Source organism: Schistocerca nitens, chromosome 2 (genome assembly GCF_023898315.1).
Source record: "Schistocerca nitens isolate TAMUIC-IGC-003100 chromosome 2, iqSchNite1.1, whole genome shotgun sequence".
Classification (NCBI taxonomy): domain Eukaryota; kingdom Metazoa; phylum Arthropoda; class Insecta; order Orthoptera; family Acrididae; genus Schistocerca; species Schistocerca nitens.
This window is the reverse complement of record NC_064615.1, coordinates 66,950,639-66,972,812: the sequence shown is the minus strand read 5'-3', so window position 1 is coordinate 66,972,812 and position 22,174 is coordinate 66,950,639. Positions and strand designations below refer to the sequence as shown.

Sequence of the window (22,174 nt, the reverse complement as noted above, 5' to 3'; positions counted from 1 at the left end):
ATTCTCAGTTCGAATATAATGAATTTCCTTGAGACCGAGAAGTTGGTGTCCATGCATCAGCACGGCTTTAGAAAGCATCGCACCTGCGAAACGCAACTCACCCTTTTTTCACATGATATCTTCCGAACCATGGATGAAGGGTATCAGACGGATGCCATATTCCTTGACTTCCGGAAAGCGTTTGACTCGGTGCCCCACTGTAGACTCCTAACTAAGGTACGAGCATATGGGATTGGTTCCCAAGTATGTGAGTGGCTCGAAGACTTCTTAAGTAATACAATCCAGTACGTTGTCCTCGATGGTGAGTGTTCATCGGAGGTGAGGGTATCATCTGGAGTGCCCCAGGGAAGTGTGGTAGGTCCGCTGTTGTTTTCTATTTACATAAATGATCTTCTGGATAGGATGGATAGCAATGTGCAGCTGTCTGCTGATGATGCTGTGGTGTACGGGAAGGTGTCGTCGTCGACTGACTGTAGGAGGATACAAGATTACTTGGACAGGATTTGTGATTGGTGTAAAGAATGGCAGCTAACTCTAAATATAGATAAATGTAAATTAATGCAGATGAATAGGAAAAAGAATCCCGTAATGTTTGAATACTCCATTAGTAGTGTAGCGCTTGACACAGTCACGTCGATTAAATATTTGGGCGTAACACTGCAGAGCGATTTGAAGTGGACAAGCATGTAATGGCAGTTGGGGGGAAGGCGGATAGTCGTCTTCGGTTCATTGGAAGAATTCTGGGAAGATGTGGTTCATCTGCAAAGGAGATCGCTTATAAAACTCTAATACGGCCTATTCTTGACAACTGCTCGAGCGTTTTGGATCCCTATCAGGTCGGATTAAGGGAGGACATAGAAGCAATTCAGAGGCGGGCTGCTAGATTTGTTACTGGTAGGTTTGATCATCACGCGAATGTGACGGAAGTGCTTCAGGAACTCGGGTGGAAGTCTATGGAGGAAAGAAGGCGTTCTTTTCGTGAATCGCTACTGAGGAAATTTAGAGAACCAGCATTTGAGGGTGACTGCAGTACAATTTTACTGCCGCCAACTTATATTTCGTGGAAAGACCACGAAGATAAGATAAGAGAGATTATGGCTCGTACAGAGGCATATCGGCTGCCACTTTTCCCTCATTCTGTTTGGGTGTGGAACAGGGAGAGAAGATGCTAGTTGTGGTACGAGGTACCCTCCGCTACGCACCGTATGGTGGATTGCGGAGTATTTATGTAGATGTAGATGTAGATGTGTGTTGTGGGACTGGAGCTGCCTTCCTATCAAGAATACGGCACAACCTCTGCATGCTATGTGGTAGTATGATGAAACAAAGAGGAATGAATGGGTATTGAGTGAAGGATCTTTTAATATGAGTACATGTTTCGTTGTGACTTCAGAGAGCAAATTACACGTGTCGTTCACCGCTAAGAACATTGCGCACATGAGTGGCACACTGTCAGAAGAGAGTAGGTCTACGTGTTCCGGGTTTGCCGCAGACAGAATTCTGAGTCGGTACGGGTAACAAGTGCATTACAGCGTACGACTGAAGTGGAACTGGAAACGTCCACCTGAACTGAAGTATGAGAAATGTACGATTCTTGAGGACGGCTCGTCTGAATTACCACACGGAGCCAAATTGAGTTTCTGGCGGTATGTTGAGCACATGCTACGTCACGTCGAGCCGTAGTGAATTGATGTCAACAATTTGGACAAAGCCGCACAGACGTGCGTGATGCCGACGGGGAAGTTAAGTTCTTCTTCTACCATGTTATTTGCATCTTTTCGGCAAGCTGAAAGAACGTCTGGAGGATATTTTCCAACGATGAGAACGTTAACACAGCAGTTCTCGCATGGCTCCGTGAAGAAAGTGTGGATTTCTATCGTGAGGAATTAAACGATTGGTAGAAAGTTTCCACGACTGTCCGCAAAGACTAAGGTGACTATGTTTAAAAATAATGTGATATATTTATGCAACTTTGAAATAAACTGCACCGTTCAATAAAAAAATTGCTTGGCTTGCCGTAATAATGTGTACCCTACTTTTTGAAGATCAGTTTAGATATTATCTTAGTAATCAAACACTCAACTACAATCAATTAATTATTTATCGCAGCGGTGCGTAGCCAGGAATCCAGTAAACTCACTAGATAGTCCACTACATCAACTGGTATCCCCTGAGTTTTGAGAAGATATTTACGATAAAATCTGTGACAGTTACTTGTGGATACGACCGACTGTGCTCGAAGCTTAACTCAACGACAGATTTTGAATGGCGAGGTTCGCTCCCATTCAGTAATTCAGTCAGTTATTTGAATTCGTTGAGAGGGCTCGAACAGTAACTCCATGTGATCCGCGGCTCCAAGTGAAGATGAGCCACACTCATTACATTCAGCCTTGAAGCACGCTCCAGCACCAAAGTCCACGGTCGCCCTGTTAGAGAGAGTAGAGAGAACGGATAAAACTCCGAGGCAGTGCTACCTCTGTAAATTAAATTAGAGCACGCTTTTCCCACTGCTAGAAGCCCATCGTACATGGTGTTGATATGCACGTTTTCTCATTCAAAATGCTCGTATTTAATTTGCTTAACATACAAATATTACTTGTATGTTTTTGAAAGAAACGAAATCAATTTTACCAACGGTTGCAATGATAATTACCGTGATCATTTGCACAGAATCACATAACAGTTGCCGGCAACTAGGAGCTGGCATAATCTGAAACTGGAAACTCTTGAGAATGTAAATGTATGGAGCGTTCTATAGCTAATGCAAACTATTTTCCTCTATACTTTATTAGTTTAAGTAACTCTTCTAGTTTGCAGCGTCATAACGTACACTAATACGTCTACGTTATTCTCCAAAATAATTCAACATATGTAATGAATTTATGTAGACCGGTACATTCTTATTTATGCATTTAATTCACCTGCCAAGGCACTCTCTTATATTTAAAGACAAATTTTTAGAGAGATAGACTGAGGAGACAAAAAGTCATGGGATAGCGATATGCACAACCCAAGTGGTGGTAGTATCGTGTAAACAGGGTAGAAAAGGGCAGTGCATCGGCGGAGCTGTCGTTAGCATGCAGGTGATTCATGTGAAAAGGTTTCCGACGTGATTATGGCCGCACGACCGGAATTAAGGCTTTGAACGTCCAATGGTAGCTGGACCTAGACGCATTGGGCATTCCATTTTTGAAACTGTTAGGGAATTCAGTATTCCGCGATCCACAGGGTCAAAAGTGTGCCGGGTATACCAAATTTCTGGCATTGCCTTTCACCTTGAACAACGCAGCGACCGAAGGCCTTCACTTAACGACAGAGAGGAGCCGCGTTTGCGTTGAGTTGTCAATGCTAACAGACAAACACCACTGAGTGAACTCACCGCAGAAATCAATGTGGGGCGTACACCGAAGGCATACGTTAGGACAGAGAGGCGAAATTTTCGACTTTCATGGGCTATGACAGCAGACGACCGACGTCCGTGCCGTAGCTAATAGCCACGACATCGCCTGAAGAGCCTGTTTTAGGTTCGTGATCATGTCGGTTGGGCCCTAGATGAATGAAAAGCCGTGACCTGGACATTGAGTCCCGATTCCAGTTGGTAAGGGCTAATGGTAGGGTCCGAGCGTGGCGCACCCCCATGAAACATTGGGCCCATGTTGTCAAAAAGGCACTGTACAAGCTGGTTGTGGCTCCATAATGTGTGGACTGTGTTTACGTGGAATGTACTGGGTCCCTGGTCCAGATGAACCGATCATTGACTGGAAATGATTATGTTCGGCTACTTGAAGTCCATTTTCAGCCGTGTTCCAAAACAACGATGGAATTTTTATGGATTGACGTGTGCCATATCACCAGGCCACAATCGTTCGCGATGAGTTTGAAGAACATTTCGTAGAGTTCGAGCGAATGGTTTGGCCACCAACTGAACACTTATGGGACATAATCGGGAGGTCAGTTCGTACATAAACCCTGCACCAGCAATAATTTCGCTGCTATGTACGGATAAGGAGGCAGCATGGCTCAATATTTCTGCAGGGGGTTTCCAACGACTTTTTGAGTCCATGACACTATGACGAGCAGCACGATCGACACGATATTAGCATGTATCCTTCGACTTTTGTCACCTCATGGTAGAGCTGAAATGCTTGAAGTAAATGGACTGTACATAATAGTACTGGTAGACATTAGTTAATGTAGAAGTTTCAAATAACTGATAACTTTATTTCAATTTGAACTCAGTGGAAACATTAGAAAAATGCTGAAAGAGCCTTTTTCTTTATAATTAGAACCATTTTTCTACTTGATATTCAGTTTTGTTGTATGTAGACTTTCGCAGTATGAAAAGTATTGAAAATTAATGACATCTGTACGTAGAGAGTAAGAAGCACTGACCGTGTCGATGATCTGGACGCAGCTGTTCGGAGGAGTGGTGGTGTTGAGGATCTCGCCGTTGGTGTCCCAGCGGTCCACGGGCCTAGGATGGCGGAACCTGAGTGGCCCCACGGGTTTCTGCGCGTATGGGATTCCCATCCACACGTCCACCAGCTTTCCCGTCGTCGCAGCCAGCGTTACGCCGCGAACCTGTAATCAGAATACTGCAGTCGCATGTCATCGTGCCTCGCAGGCCATTGGTGGTGTTCAAGGGTGTAAGTGCAAGTATTTTCTTGTGACGCGCACTTTAGCACCTTCTCTTTGTGTAGTATTATTGTATAAGTGTAACTGCTATGTGTGGCCGAGTAATTCATGGGATTAAAGTACAGTACTAGAGAATTTATTGATGGCAGAAATGAGAGGGGGAACCCTGAACCGCTTCTTGCTTACGTTCTCAGATACCACAAAGCGGAGTTTCTTGTTTAGTCTTTTCATCCGAGTAGATATTTCGAGACGCATTCTTAAAGAATTTTGTTTTCTCTGTGACCCACTCTGAGACCCATTTACTTGTTGGAAACTGTTGATGCCAGAAACGTGTCCAGATGTTAAATAAATAATGATATATAGCTTCACAATATTTGAGTTAACTAGTCACTTCCAAAGTAGGCCTATGTTCTTGCTGAACTTGGAGTGGAAATCAAAAAGTTTCAGGAGTAAAATCTGTTGAGAAAATTCTAATGTTTGGAAGGGAAGCTCCAGTGACGTACATTAAGAAGGAATCATTAGATCATGTAATTTGTTTGTAAATGACATAAACAAAAGCAGTTCACTCCTATGGCTTCCAACTTGCGAAACTTTGGAATTTAATCCTGGTGTAGTACTAAAGGACCGATCGTACAGGTGTTCAGTACGTATTTTGCTTTATAAGTGAGCTATAGTTTCCCAGACTGCTCCCAATGAACTGAAGTGTCTTCTGAGGAAATTTGTGTTTGTGAGCTGTGGCTCTAAATTTTGTTCCATGCTGAATGATTTTTTCGTGGCTGCCCATTTCTTTCAGGTGCTCATTAACGTCTATCTGTCAGTTGTGGTTTTTCCACTAATGAGGCTAAGTTCAGAATTATATTTATGAGCCTGACGTTGTCCACTCTATATAGATAACCATAATACTAATGTCATATGTGATTCTATACTGTAGCTACTAGATCTTGTATGATTTCTTTTTCATCCAAGTTTCATTTACGCATTTTGGTCCAAAGAACGTTGTGAAAATTTTATTTCTTCTTTTTTTAACGTTTCTTTTTTGCGATCTACTACTAGATATAACGGTTCCATAAGCTTAATGAGCATTTCCTGCAGTAACCGTATTATGTAATTCTCCCTTTTGTGGTATAGATCTCTTTGTTGTATCTGTTCAATGTGGGCTTTCATGATCTTTGCTGTTTTCCAGTTCTTTCTTTGTAAGCTACCCGATTTCCCTATATCGCCCTGTCGGTTCAATAGTTTCCTATAAATGCATTTAATCTTTTACACAGCTGATGCAGTAACTTTAGAACTTGACTTACTTGTACCATGTTTTAATTTTCTGCTTGGAAGACACTTGTAAGGTGTTTCTCCGATACTAGTTGCATACGTTTTATACTGGAAACTTGATACTGTTAAATAGTGTTTTAGAAGGAATATCGTGACACGTCATCTTACTCTGTAACTGAAACCGAACTAGGTTCCCAGATATGTGAGTGTCTATATAACTTCTTAAACGTAATAGAACCCAATACGTTGTCGTCAACGGTGAGTGTTCATCAGAGACATGGGGACCGTCAGGAGTGCTGAAGGACGTTTGATCCGGTTGTCCTTACTCTATACGGGGGGTTCCCGCAAGAGCGTGCAAAAATTAACTAGGGCACAGAAGATGCTCCACTGAACAATTTGAGGGAGAGAACCTGGGGTTGGAATAAGCAGCTTAAGGAGATAACAGGAATAAAATTACATTATTGTGCGCTTCTTTATTTCCGTTAGTTATAGTTAACTTTTAATACCGTCACTGACACAATGAACGTATCATGTGTACCGTATTTTACAAAATTCGCAGAAACTGACGGCCATCGACGCCAATGCAAGCATGACATTGGCGAAAATGATTCTGACGCACCCTGCCAAATATCCCTGGTGTGTTTCGAATCACATCGCAGGCAGCTACAATTCTGGCAAGTAATTCCAACTCCGTATCCACTGGCGTCTCAAGTGACTTTAGATATCCCTTTAGGAAACAACCAAGACTATGCAAGTCAGGTGACCTCGCAGCCTATGGAACAGAGCCTCCCCTTTGAATCCAGGAACCAGGAAATACAGGACTGAGGTGGTTGCGGACATCCACACTGAAGTGAGACGGGGTACCGTCATGTTGTATCCATGTCCTCTCAGGAACAGCCAGGGCTATGTTCTCCAAAAACTCTGGTAAAACTCTTTGCAAGAAACTCAATTACGGATGGTCATTCAGCCGGCCAGGTAGAAGATATGCCTTGTCCTCCTTTTTTTCTTTGGAGAAAATCAAGAATATGCATGTAAAAGAACATCACAGTACGTGTAACTTGTATGCATGATAGTTGCAAATAAGCTGGAAAACAATAATGCTAGACAGTTCGGTAGACACGTTTATTTCCATGTCTCCTTAAGCTTGCCCTACCAACCCAAGGTTCCCCACCTCAAATTGTTCAGTGGAGCATCCTCTATGTCCCGTTAAAATATTTGCACACTCTTACGGAAACACCCTGTATACACACAAATATTCCGAGTAAAGGATGAGTTGCGATCTGCGGATATTTCCTGATGTTGCTGTAGCGTACGGGAATGTATCATCGTTGAGTGACTGTAGGAGGATACAAGCTGACTTGGACTAAATTTTTAACTGGTATGATGAATGGCAGCTCGCTATAAATGTAGAAAAATGTAGGTTACTGCCGATGAGCAGGAAAAGACCATCCCGTAATGTTCTAACATAGCATTAGTAGTGTGCAGCTTGGCACAGTTATGGCGATTAAATATGTAGGTGTAAAATTGGAAAGTGATATGAAATGGAAGGAGTACGTAAGGTGAGTAGTAGGGAAGGCGAGCGATCGACTTCAGTTTATTAGAAGAATTTTAGGAAAGTGTCCGTCATCGATAAATGTGACTGCACATACAACACTAGTGCGGCCAATTCCTATTTCGCGAATGTTTGGAATCCCCATCAGGTGGGATTAAAGGATAACATCGAAGCGATTGATAGGCAGGGGTCTAGCTTTGTTACTGGTAGGTTCAATCAGCACTCGAGTATTACGACGATGCTTAGGGAAATCAAGCGGGAATCCGCAGGAGGGAAGACGTTCTTTTCATGGATTACTATTTGGGAGATATGATACTGCGTGAAGAGTTTGACAGAGCACTGAAAGACCTAAGTCGAAAAAAGGCCCCGGGAGCAGACAACATTCCATTAGAACTACTGACAGCCTTGGAAGAGCCAGTCATGACAAAACTCTACCATCTGGTGAGCAAGATGTATGAGACAGGCTAAATACCCTCAGAGTTCAAGAAGAATATAATAATTCCAATCCCAAAGAAAGCAGGTTTTTACAGATGTGAAAATTACCGAACTATCAGTTTAATACGTCACGGCTCCAAAACACTAACATGAATTCATTACAGACGAATGGAAAAACTGGTAGAAGCAGACCTCGGGGAAGATCAGTTTGGATTCTGCAGAAATGTTGGAACACGTGAGGCAATACTGACCTTACGACTTATCTTAGAAGAAAGATTAAGGAGAGGCAAACCTACGTTTCTAGCATTTGTAGACTTAGAGAAAGCTTTTGACAATGTTGACTGGAATAAACTCTTTGAAATGGCAGGGGTAAAATACAGGGAGCGAAAGACTATTTACAGTTTGTACAGAAACAAGATGGCAATTATAAGAGTCGAGGGGCATGAAAGGGAAGTAATGGTTGGGAAGGGAGTGAGACAGGGTTGTATCCTCTCCCCGATGTTATTCAATTTGTATATTGAGCTAGCAGTAAAGGAGACAAAAGAAAAATTCGGAGTAGGTATTAAAATCCATGGAGAAGGAATAAAAACTTTCAGGTTCGCCGATGACATTGTGATTCTGTCAGAGGCAGCAAAGGACGTGGAAGAGCAGTTGAACGGAATGGACAGTGTCTTGAAAGGAGGATATAAGACGAACATCAACAAAAGCAAAACGAAGATAATGGAATGTAGTCGAATTAAGTCGGGTGATGCTGACGGAATTAGATTAGGAAATGAGACACTTAAAGCAGCAAAGGAGTTTTTCTATTTGGAGAGCAAAATAACTGATGATGGTCGAAGTAGAGTGGATATAAAATGTAGACTAGCAATGGCAAGGAAAGCGTTTCTGATGAAAAAGAAATTTGTTAACATCGAGTATAGATTAAGTGTCAGGAAGTCGTTTCTGAAAGTATTTGTATGGAGTGTAGCCATGTATGGAAGTGAAACATGGACGATAAGTAGTTGGGACAAGAAGAGAATGGAAGCTTTCGAAATGTGATGCTACAGAAGAATGCTGAAGATTAGATGGGTAGTTCGCGTAACTAATGAGGAGGTACTGAATAGAATTGAGGAGAAGAGAAATTGACTAGAAGAAGGGATCGGTTGGTAGGAAATGTTCTGAGGCACCAAGGGATCACCAATTCAGTATTGGAGGGCAGCGTGGAGTGTAAAAATCGTAGTGGGACACCAAGAGATGAATACACTAAGCACATTCAGAAGGATGCAGGCTGCAGTAGGTACTGCGAAATGAAGCTGCTTGCACTGGATAGAGTAACATGGAGAGCTGCATCAAACCAGTCTTAGGACTGAAGACCAGCAACAACAACTATTGAGCAAAATCTTGGAGAACCGTCATTTGAAGCTGACGGCAGAACGATTCTAACGCTGCCAATATAAACTTCGCGTAACGACCACGAAGATGACAGAAATTATTGATCGAAAAATTAGGGCTCTTATGGAGGACAGAGAGTCATTTGTCCCTCGTTTTGTTTGGGAGTGGCACAGCATGGTGAAATGAAATGGTCGTATGGGATCGATGGCCCCGAGTCCCCACCTGAGGAAGCTCGACTGCCTAGTTGCAGGTCTTTTCAGCTGACGCCACGCTGAGTGACCTGCGTGTCGATGATGATGATGATGATGAAATGATGATGAGGACAACACAAGACGCATTCCCCGAGTGGCGAAAATCTCCAACCCATCCGTGAGTAAAACTGGGCCTGCTGCATGGCAGTCACATCCGCTGACAGTCAAGTAAGGGGGCTGACACTAGTGTTGGTGCAGGGCACCTTCCGGCATGAACCACACGGTGGCATGTATGTAAGTACGTCTGATGAAATGTTGGCAAAGCCTGCGGCTTAGAGGATGTGGAGCGGCGCACCTTGCCCTTGGTGGTCTGCACGACGAGAGGGTCGTCCTCGGGGTGTCGGCGCGCGCTGCCCGACAGCGGCTGCTGCGGCGCCTGCGGCGGCTGCGGGTCGAGGTCAAGGTCGAGGTGCAGGTCCTCGCCGCTGGCGCTGGCGTCGCGCTGCCGCAGCGCCGACAGGTGGTGGCGGCCGCGAGCGCTGCCGCCGCCCGCCACCAGCCACGCCACCAGCGCCACGCTCACGCGCCACCGCCACATCCCCATCCTGCGCCTCACGGGCTCTGTGCGGGCCACAACGTCCGCCGTCAGGGAGAGCCGCTGGCAACTTAAGAGTAGCTACGTACACTAAAATATGGCGCGCTGCAAAACTTAAGATACAGTAACATAATATATTAAAAATTCGCTGGGAATGAATCAAAGTGTGAGGACATGCTGGAAGTCACATGGCGTGACGTCAGTGTGGCTAAGATGCCAAATGGGGCTAGGCCACAAAACGAGGAAGAAGAAGATACAGGGGAAACTCAGTGCGTCAGCCAGCAGTTACGATATAGTTTGGTGGCCTGTAGACATCATTTGGATCGCTTCACACTGGGACTAATCATCGAAGAACTACACTACTGGCCATTAAATTTGCTACACCAAGAAGAAATGCAAATGATTAACGGGTATTCATTGCACAAATATACTAGAACTAACATGGCATTACATTTTCACGCAATTTCGGTGCATAGATCCTGAGAAATAAGTACCCAGAACAACCACCTCTGGACGTAATAATGGCCTTCATACGCCTGGGCATTGAGTCAAACAGAGCTTGGATGGCGTGTACAGGTACAGCTGCCTATGCAGCTTCAACACGATAGCACAGTTCATCAAGAGTAGTGACTGGTGTATTGTGACGAGCCAGTTGCTCGGCCACCATTGACCAGCCATTTCCGGTTGGTGAGTGATCTGGAGAATGCGTTTGCCAGGGCAGCAGTCCAATATTTTCTGTATCCAGGAAGGCCCGTACAGAACCTGCAACATGCCGTCGTGCATTATCCTGCTGAAATGTAGGGTTTTGCAGGGATCGAATGAAGGGTAGAGCCACGGGTCGTAACATACCTGCAATGTAACGTCCACTGTTCAAAGTGCCGTCAATGCGAACAAGATGTGACCGAGACGTGTAACCAATGGCAGACCATACCATCACGCCGGGTGATACGCCAGTATGGCGGTGACGAATACACGCTTCCAATGTGCGTTCACCGCGATGTCGCCAAACACGGATGCGACCATCATGATGCAATAAACATAACCTGGATTCATCTGAAAAAATGACGTTTTGCCATTCGTGCACCCAGGTTCGTCGTTGAGTACACCATCGAAGGCGCTCCTATCTGTGATGCAGCGTCAAGGGTAACCGCAACCATGGTCTCCGAGCTGATAGTCCATGCTGCTGCAAACGTCGTCGAACTGTTCGTGCAGATGGTTGTTGTCTTGCAAACGTCCCCATCTGTTGACTCGGGGATCGAGACGTGGCTGCACGATCCGTTACAGCCATGCGGATAAGATGCCTGTCATATAGTCATACGAGGCCGTTGGGATCCAGCACGGCGTTCCGTATTACCCTTTTGAACCCACAGATTTAATTTTCTTCTAACAGTCATTGGATCTCGAGCAATGCGAGCAGCAATGTCGCGATACCATAAACCGCAATCGCGATAGGCTAGAATCCGACCTTCATCAAAGTCGGAATCGTGATGGTACGCATTTCTCCTCCTTACACGAGGCATCACAACAACGTTTCACCAGACAACGCCGGTCAACTGCTGTTTGTGTATGAGAAATCTGTTGGAAACTTTCCTCATGTCAGCACGTCGTAGATGTCGCCACCGGCGCCATCCTTGTGTGAATGCTCTGAAAAGCTAATCATTTGCATTTCATAGCATCTTCTTCCTGTTGGTTAAATTTCGCGCCTGTAGCACGTCATCTTCGTAGTGTAACAATTTTAATGGTCAGTAGTGTATAAGAAGGTCGAAGTGACGAGTGTAGCCCGTGAGTATGTCACTGCTCACAGCATTCTTTCTCGGGCCTGTGGGGAGTTCCAAAGTACAGCCACTGCTGCCTGAAGGACAGAAAGTGGCGGACAACGGTCAACTACAAAAGCAGATGACCGCTAAATTATTCAGCAGGGAAGAAAACACTCAAGTCACACAGCGGGCTCAAATGCAACCACAGGACTCAAGAGGCATGAAATCTCACTACTGCCCTTGGGTGGTGTCTGGTGCGACGTCAAATACTTCGTGCTCCGTTGAACCACGCACTTCGACGACACTGTTTTCGAAAAATGGCTCTGAGCACTATGGGACTCAACTGCTGAGGTCATTAGTCCCCTAGAACTTAGAACTAGTTAAACCTAACGAACCTAAGAACATCACACACATCCATGCCCGAGGCAGGATTCGAACCTGCGACCGTAGCGGTCTCGCGGTTCTAGACTGCAGCGCCAGAACCGCGCGGCCACTTCGGCCGGCACACTGTTTTCGATGCTGCCAAGAGTGTAGGGACTGGAATAATGACGAATATGGTCGCTCTCCTACAATGAGAGCGGGTTCGATCTGAGTAGCGATTCTGAACGTACCGTCACATGATGAGAGTTGGGGACACGAAAAGCACCCAGGAGCATTGTCGAACATGATCGATTTGGTGTTTCAACTGTTGTCGGGTGGAGACGCATTGCGTTGTATGGGTTTAGTGCCCTCCAAATCTTTGAACTCGATGCACATAACTGTCGCCGTTATTCTAACCCTAACTCCTTCCCTGTTCACGGGTAAATTCGACCCATTTGTACGAATCAAAATCCGCGACCGCTTCGAACAGCGCAGGATGATGGTTCAAATGGCTCTGAGCACTATGGGACTTAACATCTGAGGTCATCAGTCCCCTATAAATTAGAACTACTTAAACCTAACTAACCTAAGGACAACACAGACATCCATGCCCGAGGCACGATTCGAACCTGCGACCGTAGCGGTCGCGCGGTTCCAGACTGTAGCGCCTAGAACCGCTCGTCCAACGCAGGATGATGCTGATGCTGATGTTTGGTTTGTGGGGCGCTCAACTGCGCGGTTATCAGCGCCCGTACAAAGTCCGAAACTTTGCTCAGCCCAATCTCGCCACTTTCACGAATGATGATGAAATGATGAGGACAACACAACTCCCAGTCATCTCGAGGCAGGTGAAAATCCCTGACCCCGCCGGGAATCGAACCCGGGACCCTGTGCTCTGGAAGCAAGAACGCGACCGCGAGACCACGAGCTAAGGACGACCAGCACAGGTGGAGGAACTCTTGGAACGTGGAGATAATCGGCGAATAGAGCGGCCTCTCCGTTCCCCGACTTCAGCCCCCAAGCACACGTGTGGGATGCGTTGAGGAAACGTATTGTAGCGCGTCCACATGCACCAAAGACTGTCCAGAAGTTGTGGACCACGCTGGTGGAGGAATGCAACGTCCTGCCAGCAGAGCTCCTCATGAAGCTGATGGCCAACACGGGAGCGCGCTGGAGAGTATGGACTGTGTAACACCTCGGTTCATGATAAAAGCTATAGAAAGAATAATTTAAAATTAAGAATAGAATTTTTAGAGGGGAAAATAGTGTAGGATCAGAGTTCGGTAATTGCAGACCAAAATTATAGTATAACAGCAAGTAGTTTAACGTCTAAGTACAGCAAAGCCACCGAAGCTCCGTCATGGAGAAGGCAGTGACGTTAAACTCTTGTGATGAAAAACCTACAAAAAAGCCTGATCGCCATTATTGCCGCATTTTTACCTTGATTGTTTCGTTAACGGGTGGGGAACCCGTGTCAGTCAGCGAGACAACAATTATATTGGGTTTTATCGTGTTAAGATTCATGATAAACTGTTAGAATATTAGTGTATGACTCTTGACTGTTGGTAGCAACGGAGTATTAAGGGGATTTTAGGACTTTAGTGCTAGTTTGGAACTTTACGGACATATAGACGACAGAAACTCAAATTATCTGCTGATACGAGTGAATTCGGTGGTACCGGTATTCAGATATTAACGTGTGGACTTTTGAAAGTGTCGTGTGCCGTTAGTTGCGAATCTGGACGTAGAGGGCGTGCATATCGGCATTTGCGGTCTATTTAAATTCCTCCAGGGTAGAAACCTGAATATAGATTGAACGTGAAATACAAGAGTTTTGTACTTATTTCATTTATCTAGTACTAATCAGTGAAGGTTTTACGGAACCAAAGCTATTCAGCAGTAAGTCAGCACCATCTAGCGGAAAGCGTGGGCACCAACTAACACGCTAACTGAAGTGAACGTTTACGTGTTTTACGGACTGCTGAATATGAACTTTTGTGACTCTTTGACGTCCCAACTCCCTCCGAAAGGTGGCGCAGGCTGTCTTAATCAAAAAGGGGGAGAGTTTTAGCCGGGCAAATTACTAAACAAAATCGATATTTACAAGACTCGCAGTAATAGCAAAACACAAGGCCCGCACCCCATCGGAGAGTCGTCGCTGTCTCGTCGGGAAGTAAAGCCGGAAAACCCACCGACGATACGTATCTACGAGTAGACGTCGACGTGGAGTACCTAAAAAGGGAACAAAAAGAGAGTTGGGGATGCTTCAACTGCCGTCTGCGGTGATCACAGACAATGTTTAGAACCACGTCCCGCCGTTTCTAATTTCCAGGTAACCATCATGAATCGCGCCCACTTGAGTGTAATTGTTGTCTTTGAATTTTTGTCCTTTAGTCGCCTTCAGTATAATACTGCAACATCTCTTTCTCTGTATCTTTCAAGTTTCATCGAGTTATTTTACGTGGCACTCCCCCAGCTAGCAGCGTGCTCTAACGCGCTGCTTCCCAAGCGGGAAAGCGTGCCGGTCCCCGGCACGAAGCCGCCCGGCGGATTAGTGTCGAGGTCCGGTGTGCCGGCCAGCGTGTGGATGGTTTTTAAGGCGGTTTTCCATCTACCTCGGCGAATGCGGGCTGGTTCCTCTTATTCCGCCGCAGCTACACTGTGTCGGCGACTGCTGCGCAAAGACGGTTTCCACGAATGCGTACACCATAATTGTTCTTCCACGCAAACATCTGGGGTTACACTCGTCTGGTATGGGAGAAGAGACATTCCCGGGGGGGGGGGGGGGGCTGGTGGCTGGAGGTTCCACTGGAGGCCGAACCGCACAATAACCCTGGGTTCGGTGTGGGGCGGCGGTGGGGTGGGTGGACTGCTGTAGCCTGTTGTGGGGTTGTGAACCACTTAGGGCTCCGGCAGGACGAAGCCTCTACGTCGTTTCTAGGTCCCCGGTTTAATACATGCACACATACGTTACTTGGTAGTGGCACATTATGCAAGAGTTACATCTCTCCTAAAGTTTCGCACAGTAGTGTAGTTGCCACGCTGCATATACATTTGCGAGTCGAACTTCTCATGAGCAATTCGGGTGCATGTTGCTCGCAAGTGACAAGCTGTCTTTAGAATTACTAAAGTGCACATGCTCCTCGACTTCAATATGGTGTAAAGTTCTCACCAGCTCTACTCCGAGCCCCAATACGTCGTCCACTGTATTCGTGCTATTTCCCTACAGGTGGCATAACTACTGGGCAACAGCTGCGGTTGCAGGAGTTCTGGACGTAACGGTTGTCGAAAAGTTGCATCTATCAAGAAAAAGCATCAACTTTGGCTTCGTATTGCACACCAATAAAAGCACACTTTGTAGATACCAGCTCCAGCAATCGATCCAGGGTGAAAATTAGGGCCGTAATTCTGGCAGTACGCAGTTATGCCTTCCGAACATGCACCTTATAAATATCTGCACCCACATGTTACCACGCGCTCTGTTCCGTATCTCTGCAGCCTCCTAATATCCGAGCGCGAGTATTGTATAAGGGACTGAGTACGTGTTTCTACTGTCAATGAACTAAGAAGATATACCGCTTTGTCCATCGTGTCAAACTGCGCGGCTTCTAACATGTAGCTGGTACCAGAGATCTCTCCGCTTAGAACACGTGTATTTTGCGATTCACAAATGCAGTGTAAATCAATGAAATGGATGAGTTTGTTGTTATAGAAGTACCGTAACGCTGTTTCATAAGTAACATCGCTATTTGGCGTTATTTTATTTGCATAGGAATGCTGACACTGTTGACGTGAAGCACATATGCAGGAGCTGCGCTATACTTCTGTGTGATTCGCATGATTAAACTTGCTGTGTCTAGACAAGACAGTCTAGACACAAGGGAGGTAGCCGAAAGGGCACGCGTCAACTCAAGCCGTCTTGCGTTAAGTCTGAAACAGGATACGTGATGAAAGCTATAAAGAAAAGAACGGAGCTTCTCGTATACTTAACTTTAATTCTTTGTGGTACATTTCTCTTGATAATACAAGTGAGACTCTCTCCAGATATGGTTAATGGCGCCTTGCTAGGTCGTAGCCATTGACTTAGCTGAAGGCTATTCTAACTGTCTCTCGGCAATTGAGAGAAAGGCTTCGTATGTGTAGTCACTAGCAATGTCGTCCGTACAACTGGGGCGAGTGCTAGTACGTCTCTCGAGACCTGCCTTGTGGTGGCGCTCGGTCTGCGATCCTGACAGTGGCGACACGCGGGTCCGACATGTACTAATGGAACGCGGCCGATTTAAGCTACCACCTAGCAAGTGTGGTGTCTGGCGGTGACACCACAAAACTGAAAACAGAAAATCATTATGTTCATTTCATAGCAATGTTTCAGTTGGTTAGGTTTGTTTATTTAGAATATATATTGAACTTATATGTACATAAGGTAAGCACATTACGTACTTCTCTTTCGCTTAAAACAACATGTCGGAACGCGTCGGGCAATCGTAACTCTCTGCCAATTCCTCTTCCATTCCTTCAACATACTGCGAATAGGAGGACGCTGGTTGTCACTCCATTGCACAGTACTTCGCGCTCGAGCATTAGCTGTCTGCTGTGAGGCGGAGCAAATGATAAACAACCGGTGCGTGCGTTTGAGTGCTGTGCACCCAGAAGGTCACTACGCTATACCATCAGATTTATGACCAAATTTGCGCGGGGGATTGATTGCTGCTGTTGATTTCTTGGTCTTGTGATTTTCTTCTCCTTGAAGTATGAGGTCAAGTTGGTGACGTTTCCTCGTACGATATGAAGGGTGACATGTCACGCTGAAGTACGGACTAGGGAACAGTGCTAGATGTTGCATTTCTGAGATGACTTTGTAGTAACTGTTGTGTTTTAGTAGGGCATCACGTTTACCAGACTATTGAACATTTTTCTTCATCATCGTCATCGTCATCATCATCATCTTCTTCTTCTTCATTTTCCTCCTCCCTTTCTGAGGTCATTACCCCTACATGGAATCAGATATTACCTAGTGCCACCCACCACTAACGTCATCATCATGAGTGCCTAACTAAACTTAACTATAAAAGAATTCTATATAAACGCTTATTTTTGAAATGACGAAAGATAGTTTTTGTAGGTATTTTATTATAGTATGAACTAATGATTTTGCTTATTTCTAACAACCTTCTTTATTTAATGATGAAAGCCTTAGCAGTGCGTCACGAGTGCTATCTATAGCTCCTCTTCAGAAAAGAAAGCTAACTATCCACATTGAGGAAAGACACTTGTTATAAAATATGCTTCCTCTTCATCACTCCTCCCCATAGCGACTCGTGCTTCACCCACACCCTACAACCCCTCCCCAATTAAAAGCAACCGAATTAAAATGCGTGTGTTAGACATACTGTTTGTAAATTACTTGATTGCTGGACTCCTTACCTCTGAACTGGCAGAAATTTAAAGACGTTAGGTTGCCAAAGCTTTATGTCTGACAACCACTACTAATAATAATTGCACTGTGAAAGCCCTGTAGCAATTTCGTAACAACTACGTAGTTATTGTTCTGTCGTTCCGTCAGTTAGATGGATTATCTTTTGACAAATGAATAATGAAGCAATTTGTGATCCATTGCAGGAGCTACTTACAACTTAGAGCAGGCATTTTGACGAGATATTAAAGCATATGTGATCTATACATTTCAGTTTTACTGTCAGGATACGCATGGAAAAAGTAAAATGTTTGTGTATATAAACTGGACTATGTGCGTGGAAGATGTTCATGCATTACTTTCATAAGATTTAACCTCAACCAAACTGTCACGGTTTCATGCTCGTGTATGAAAAAAAAGATAAGGACTGGCAACTTAGTAATCAGTATTACAGTCTTACGAAATAGTAACAATAATGGTGATATTTAATAAAATACTTTAGTTTCGTAACCGTAACACAATCGAATTCTTTTGTTTTTACCCCTTAGAAAATTTCGTTCTACCCCTCAGAGGGTGATTACCGACAGGTTGGGAATCACTGCTGTGCGGAGTCGGCGTGGGTTGTGGCTATGCTACTGACGATGACGCCACACTACCTCCGGGATGACACCTGTGTACCTGAACTGTGTGTCTCGACTAAATCTCATCTTCAGCCATGAGAAAATTTCTAAATGTCTGTGTAACATGAATCTGAAGCGTGACGTGGGTATCAGTCTGGCATTTATCTAGTTGGGTCTGGGGACGCTGCCAAAAAGCCACATCCACACTGGCCAGTCCAACAGGCCTCGCTGTTAAACCACGAGGCGCATTCGACTCGCGACAAGCTCGCCTCCCCCAATTCGGGAAGCGGCTCGTTAAGGCGTTCGGATATCTGCATCGATTAATGTTAATTACACTGCTTAATTATAGTGTAATATAATTTGAATGTGACAGTAGCAGTTACATTATTAATCAATGGGATTAGATGTGACACCTGCAGGAATGCCGAAACACGATACGTAACACAAAACTGTTGAGACGTTTGTTGCCACAACTTACTTGTTGCTCTTTGGCCCTCGCTTTAGGATATTCATCCGACGACAGTTTTATGGTTTTTCTGGCGTTTCGCCAGCACTAGTAAATAACATAGTCAACGATTCACGCTCCCCTGCTTGTGGAACTGTTGCTTCCTAAACATGTATGTACAGAATATACTCTGAAGAGCCAAAGACACTGGTACACCTACCTAATATGGTGTAGGGCGTCCGCGACCACTCAGAAGTGCGCAACAAGACGTGGCATGGACTCGTCTAAACTACTGCTGGAGGTAACTGACACCATGAATCGTGCAGGGCTGTCCATAAGTCAGTAAGAGTACAGGCGAGGGGAGTGGATATCTCTCCTGAACAGCACGTTGCAACTTAAACTAACTTACGCTAAGGACAACACACACGCACCCATGCCCGAAGGAAGACTCCAGCCTCAGACGGAGGAAGCTGCGCGAACCGTGGCGAGGCTCCCAAGACGGAGCGGCTACCCCGCGCGGCCCGTGTCTGGGGAGTATGATGGCCAGCGCAAGTGTTTAAACTGAGAAGAGTGTTTATGGAGTCACACTGTAGCAATTCTGGACGTCTTGGTGTCGCATTGTCCTGCTGGAATTGCCGAAGTCCGTCGGAATGAAAAGTGCACGTGAAAGGGTGCAGGTGATCAGACATGATGTTTACAGGATGTTTACGTACGTGTCACCTATCAGAGTCGTATCTAGACGTATCAGGGGTCCCATATCACTCCAACTGCACACTCCCCACATCATTACAGAGCTTCCACCAGCATGAACAGTTCCTTGCTGACATGCAGGGTCCATGGATTTGAAACGAGACTCGTCCGACTAGGCAACATGTTTCCAGTCATCAACAGTCCACAGTCGGTGTTAACGGGCTCAGGTGAGGCGTAAGGCTTTGTGTCGTGCATTCAGCAAGGGTACATGAGTGGGCCTTCGGCTCCGAAAGCCCATATCGATGATGTTTCGTTGAATGGTTCGCACGCTGGCACTCGTTGACGGCCCAGCATTGAAATCTGCAGCAATTTGAGGATGAATTGAACTTCCGTCACGCTGAACGATTCTATTCAGTCATCGTTGGTTCCGTTCTTGCACGATCTTTTCCGGCCGCAGCGATGCCGGAGATTTGATGCTTTACCGTTTCCTGATATTCATGGTACACTCGTGAAATGGCCTTAAGGGAAAATTCCCACTTCGTAGCTACCTCTGAGATGACGTGTCCCATCGCTCGCGTGCCGACTGTAACACTACGTTGAAACTTACTTGAATTTTGATAATCTGCCATTGTAACAACAGTAATCGATCTAACAATTGCTATAGATTCTTGTTGTCTCATATAGGCGTCGCCGAATGCAGCGTCGTATTCTGCCTGTTTACGTACCTATGTATTTGAATACGCATGCTTGTATCACTTTCTTTCGCGGTTCAGTGTATCATACCATATGTGGTTGTGTCGGCTACTGTGGGAGTCACCACCGACCCAAAAAAAAGGACCAGAGACCTTGCGATGGCCGTCGGTAGGAATCCCAAATGATGTGTACATTAAACATTAGAAGTATTTCCAAAAAGGAAAGAAATATAATTCAACTTCTTGTCATGAAGTGGCTTCCTGTGTCTCCTACATGCAATTACTTTGACATACTATTGCTACTCGCAGAACGCGGACTAAGAATCGCTCCCTATTGCCGAGTATCGATGCTCTCTAAGACTGCGACCAAACTGAATCGACCAGCGATGGGCGGCTGGTTAAGTCAGCGCTGAAACAGGGCGATGAACTCTGTCTTAATCGAGGAGTGGCGCTTCCCGCTCTTTCCATTGGTGAGCGGGTCAGCGCCTTCTTAATGCCGTCTCGTGGCGCTGCTCTGGTCTGTGTGCAGTCGATATGTTGGGACTGCACAATATGCTTAGAACTTTTTACCGTGAAGTTGCTTGACGATGCCGAAGTGGGTGGAGGCCGAAATTATCTAATAACTAAATCATGAAATAATGTGGTGATTCAAAGAACAAAACAGCCTACGCAGGAAAATTACTTCCCTCTAGGAACTCACAGTGATCGTACACCCCTCTACTCAGCAGATTAATTTGTGAATAATATGGATACGACTATATCAATTTTTTAAAAAAACCTTTTATTTATAAGTTAGAACAAACTAATGTCTTCCGTGATACTGGTAGTTTCATAAAAATCGTAATGAATAGGTTTTCTTGGTGTAATACACGCTACAAAATATGTATAGAAAAGTTCTGTGAAACACGAGTCAAAATTCTTCTGACGTTAGTTGGAAGGCATTAGTGGTGTATGGAAATATCATTCCTTAACAGTCTCCCGACATTTATCTTTTGTACAGATACTCTGCGTTAATTATGTGAAACGACAAAGAACTTTTTGTAGACTGGGACCATAGATGTGTTTTTTGTCGCCCACCAGAATTGCATCTTAAAGAATTGTATCTGAGGCACTTCGCTCTACAGGCTGTTTAAGAAGTACAGTTGAAGAACATTTATTCGATGGCATTTTTAATAACTGGTTACAGAGACCGATAGAATCACATGGATGTAACCTGTGTATACAGGGTGGTCCATTGATCGTGACCGGGCCAAATATCTCACGAAATAAGTATCAAACCAAAAAACTACAAAGAACGAAACTCGTCTAGCTTGAAGGAGGAAACAAGATGGCGCTATGGTTGGCGCGCTAGATGGCTCTGCCATAGGTCAAACGGATATCAACAGCGTTTTTTTTTAAAAGAGGAACCTCCATTTTTTATTACATATTCGTGGAGTACGTAAAGAAATATGAATGTTTTAGTTGGACCACTTTTTTCGCTTTGTGATATATGGCGCAGTAATTGTCACAAACTTATAAGTACGTGGTATCACGTGACATTCCGCCACTGCGGACGGAATTTGCTTCGTGATACATTACCCGGTGTTGAGAATGCTATATCAACATCGATTGCAGCCGTACCATATTTCTATGCACCAGGAATTGCATGGCGACGGCTTTGAACGTCGTGTACAGCTCTGCCACTGGGCACAAGAGAAATTACGGGACAATGACAGAATTTTTGCACGCGTTCTACTTAGCGACGAGGCGTCATTCAGTAACAGCGGTAACGTAAACCGGCATAATATGCACTATTGGGCAACGGAAAATCCACGATGGCTGCGACATGTGGAACGTCAGCGATCTTGACGGGTTAATGTATGGTGCGGCATTATGGGGGGAAGGATAATTGGCCCCCATTTTATCGATGGCAATCTAAATAGTGCAATGTATGCTGATTTTCTACATAATGTTCTACCGATGTTACTACAAGATGTTTTACTGCATGCCAAAATTTCGAGGCACTTTCAACATGATGCATGTCCGGCACATAGCTCGCGTGCGGTTGAAGCGGTATTGATTAGCACATTTCATGTCAGGTGGATGGGTCGTCGAAGCACCATACCGTGGCCCACTCGTTCACCTTATCTGACGTCCCCGGATTTCTTTCTGT

At 45.1% G+C, this 22,174-nt stretch overlaps 1 protein-coding gene across 1 annotated transcript in view; it reads right to left on the bottom strand.

The window, feature by feature from the left end:
- The window catches only part of LOC126234837 (acetylcholinesterase-like), a gene marked incomplete at its 5' end in the record, with an annotated part of 357,715 nt that extends 347,847 nt beyond the window's left edge, over positions 1-9,868 (bottom strand). Inside the window, 2 exons of the mRNA XM_049943579.1 lie at positions 4,393-4,581; positions 9,806-9,868. Coding sequence (XP_049799536.1) covers positions 4,393-4,581; positions 9,806-9,868 — 252 coding nt within the window. The remainder of the gene's footprint in view (positions 1-4,392; positions 4,582-9,805) is intronic.
- Positions 9,869-22,174: the final 12,306 nt, after the last annotated feature.